General features: G+C 41.3%; 1 protein-coding gene across 1 annotated transcript; it reads left to right on the top strand.

Annotated features, from left to right (window-relative positions):
• The first annotated feature begins 1,240 nt into the window (after positions 1-1,240).
• LOC142619872 (putative mitochondrial protein AtMg00310) lies at positions 1,241-1,996 on the top strand. Its single transcript, XM_075793253.1, has one exon. It carries the CDS (start codon positions 1,241-1,243, stop codon positions 1,994-1,996), a length of 756 nt encoding a protein of 251 aa, XP_075649368.1.
• Positions 1,997-3,898: the final 1,902 nt, after the last annotated feature.

Genomic DNA, 3,898 nt, shown 5'->3' with positions numbered 1-3,898 from the left:
AATATTTTAAGGACCTCTTTACCTCTGCGCAACCATCGGTGAGTGAAGAAATGCTTGATGCTCTACACACCAAGGTGACTGACAGAATGAACTCCATGCTCATCCAAGACTTTCAAGCCTATAAAGTGTTAAAAGCATTAAAACAGATGCATCCAATGAAGGCGCCAAGTCTCGACGGTATGCCCCATTTATTTTATTAGCATTTTTGGCATACTGTGAACAATATTGTTATACAAACTGTTCTTAGTTTTCTTAACCATGGTGTAGATCCTCCTAAATTCCATGAAACGCACACTGTGCTCATACCCAAGACCAAGGATCCTTTATGTGTAACTGACTATAGACCGATAAGCTTGTGTAATGTAGTTTATAAACTGGCGTCCAAGGCAGTGGCCAATCGGTTAAAGGTGGTACTACAAGACATTATAGGTGAAAACCAGAGTGCTTTCGTTGCGGAGAGGCTTATCACAAACAATGTGTTGGTGGCTCATGAACTAATGACTCATATCAGTAGGAAGAAGAAAGGGAAGATTGGCGAGATGGCGTTGAAGTTAGACATGAGCAAAGCATATGACCGGGTGGAGTGGGAGTGTCTGCAACAAATAATGAGGAAGTTTGGTTTCCATGAGAGGTGGATTCGGTTGATCATGAGTTGTGTGTCCTCGGTAACATATGCCGTGCGCATCAATGGAACTCCCTACGGACAATTCTCACCTACACGTGGGTTACGACAAGGAGACCATTGTCACCCTACTTGTTTTTAATCTGTGCCGAAGGTCTGTCTGCACTATTGCATAAAGCCGTCCAAGGAAAAAAGTTGAAGGGTGTTGCAGCTTCTGCAAGGGGTCCTAGTGTATCACACTTATTCTTTGCCGACGATAGCCTTATATTTGGAAGAGCCACTATGATGGAGTGTAACGAGATACAGAGGGTGTTAAAAGTCTATAAGTCATCATCTGGACAACAACTAAACCGGATGAAGACAGCTCTATTTTTCAGCCCCAACACGGAAACGAGTACGAAGGAGTTAATAAAAGCCTTGTTTGGTGCACAGGTTATTCGACCACATGAATCCTATCTGGGGCTTCTGTCTTTGGTGGGGAAGTCGAAAAGGAATACTTTTGCTTAGCTAAAACAAAGGGTAGCTAACAAGGTATCTGGCTGGAAAGAAAAACTACTCTCTAGTGCTGGGAATGAGGTATTGATAAAGGTCGTGGCTCAAGCAGTGCCATCATACACCATGAGCTGTTTCAAGCTCCCAAATAAATTGTGTGATGAACTAACAGGGATAGTGAGACAATTTTGGTGGGGACAGCTGAAAGACGAGAAGAAGCTAGCTTGGATGAGTTGGGGAAAAATGTGCTTACCTAAAGAGAGAGGTGGGATGGGGTTTAGAGACCTGAAGACGTTCAACCTTGCTCTCTTAGCAAAGCAAGGGTGGCGGCTGCAGGCAAACTCATCCTCACTTTTTTCCCGAGTGTATAAAGCTAAGTATTTCCCCAGGTGTGACTTTGTGGATGCAGGTTTAGGTAGCCAACCTTCTTATGCATGGAGAAGTATCCATGCAGCTCAAGCACTAGTTAGAAGGGGCATGAGGTGGCAGGTGGGTAATGGAGAACATATTAGAATATTGAGGGATAAATGGCTTCCAACACCAAAAACATACAAAGTGGTAACACCGGAGAGAGAAACCACACCGGTAACCATGGTCTGTGATCTTATAGATAATGAGAGCAAGGAATGGAAAGTAGATGTGGTGCACCAAAATATCTTATCTCAGGTTGTGGAGGCAATATTGAGCATACCATTGAGTGTTAATGGTGCCCGTGACAAAATAGTGTGGGCTGAGAATAAAAATGGGAAATTTTCTGTAAGGAGCGTGTACAAGGTGGCTATGGAGGATGGTTTAAATGGAGAAATGGCGGGTTGCTTAAGGTCATCTGAGATAAGGAAAGTATGGAGAGGTTTATGGGGAATGAATGTGCCAAATAAGTAAGACATTTTGCATGGAAGGCATGTGGGAATATTCTAGTCACTAAGGAGAACTTACGGAGGAGAAAAATCACGGTTAATAGGCTGTGTGAATATTGTGGGACCCATACTGAGACTGTCGGCCACCTTTTCTGGTTTTGTAAGCATGCAAAAGAAATATGGTCCTCAAGTAAACTGTTCATGCCATTCGAGGTGATGCCATCATGGGACTTCATGGATGTCATGTGTCAGGTACAACAATGGAACGACTTTATGCCGGGTTTGATGGAGCGGACGGTGATGATTTGTTAGGGGAATATGGAAGAATAGGAATGAGATCATCCATGGAGGGAAAGGTAGGCCTGGGAGAGTAGTGGTACGAAGTGCATTAATGATGATGGATGAGTATCAAAGTGCAAATGAAAGTCTCGAAGTTGGCTAGAAGAGTACAAACACGATAGTGAGGTGGAGCCCACCGCAGCAGGAGAAGTATAAAGTGAAAGGTGATGGCGCTGTCTTCACCAAGAGAAAGCAAACAGGAATAGGGGTGGTTATCAGAGATAGCGCAGGGGAGGTGGTCGCTGCACTGAGCAAGAGGCTTGCGGTCCCGCTTGGAGCACTAGAGGCAGAAGCAAAGGGGCTGGAGCAGGGGTCCGATTTGCTGCAGAAGTTGGAGTAAGGGATGTTATCTTCGAAGGAGACTTGCTCACGGTCTATAATGCAGTCCACGGTATTAGCACGACATCGTCGACCATTCAGAACATAGTTACAGGTATACTCCAACAAGTCCAAGGCTTTAGAACGTTTGCTTTCTCACATATTAAAAGGCAGGGGAATGCCCCAGCCCACATATTGGCCTAGTATGCCTGTAAGATTGATGACTTTATCACTTGGATTGAGGAATGTCTTGGTCCGATTGAATTCGTATGTGCTTAGGATGTATGTGCTTTGAATATTTCATGAATAAAAGTTTTGGTCTTCCTATAAAAAAAAAAGGTCTCGACCCTACAACGAGTTAGGTCTTTCCTAACAGTTGCAACTAGAGATGGATCACGTTGGGACCATGGTCCCAATGCCCCCAAACTATTTTCTCAAAAGAAAATTTATTTGATAATAAACATATTAATATAAATATTTGAAGTTTGTCTACTAGTAATTCAATTAGTCCAAAGAGTGTAAAAAAAGGTCGGATTGCCTATAATTTGTGGCCCTCCTCAAAGGAAAAAAAAGTTTTAAAATTAAACATTTTAGAATATTATATTCTACAAAGTTGGTGCTTCACGCATTTAGTAAACAAAATATATTGCAGATGGGAATAAGCTATCTAGAAGTAGAACTTGATGCCAAGATTGTTGTTGACCTTGTGCTTGCTGCCTCAAATGCTTTAGGAGCTTACTCCTCCCTCTTGAATGATTGCAAGTGCCTCCTAAACAGGTTTCGTCAAGTCAAGGTGGATCACGTTATTAGGGAAGCAAATCGGTGCGCTGATGGGCTCGAAGAGGGGCTGCACTCAACAAATAGATTTTGTTATCTTCTTTGAACGCCCTTCCCCTGAATTTGTTTGTTTTGTTAACTCAGATATAAATGGTTTGTACTTAAGGCGGGTTGCCAATACTCTACCTCCTTTGACTTGATTGTTGTTTAATGCAAGTTCCTGTTAACCAAAATATATACATATATATATATATATATATATATATATATATATATATATATATATATATATATAAATTTTTTAAAGTTTGGATATTTGAGTCTTAAGGCTAGACATTTGGGGTTTTTTGTTTTGTTATACACACATACTGGTTGGATTCAAATTAAACTTGGTGTAATCTTAAATAGTATTACACTATTCAATATTTTTTTTAATTGGATACGAATTTTGACAAATTTACCGTTAGATTACATTATTTTTGTATGTTCTCCA

The sequence above is a fragment of the Castanea sativa genome, chromosome 1 (assembly GCF_040712315.1).
Source record: "Castanea sativa cultivar Marrone di Chiusa Pesio chromosome 1, ASM4071231v1".
Lineage (NCBI taxonomy): Eukaryota > Viridiplantae > Streptophyta > Magnoliopsida > Fagales > Fagaceae > Castanea > Castanea sativa.
This window is presented reverse-complemented; position numbering and strand designations above follow the sequence as displayed.

What these genes read in the sequence shown, in the direction of transcription:
- LOC142619872 (XM_075793253.1), top strand. Translation starts at nt 1,241, where the DNA reads ATGAGCTGTTTCAAGCTCCCAAATAAATTGTGTGATGAACTAACAGGG.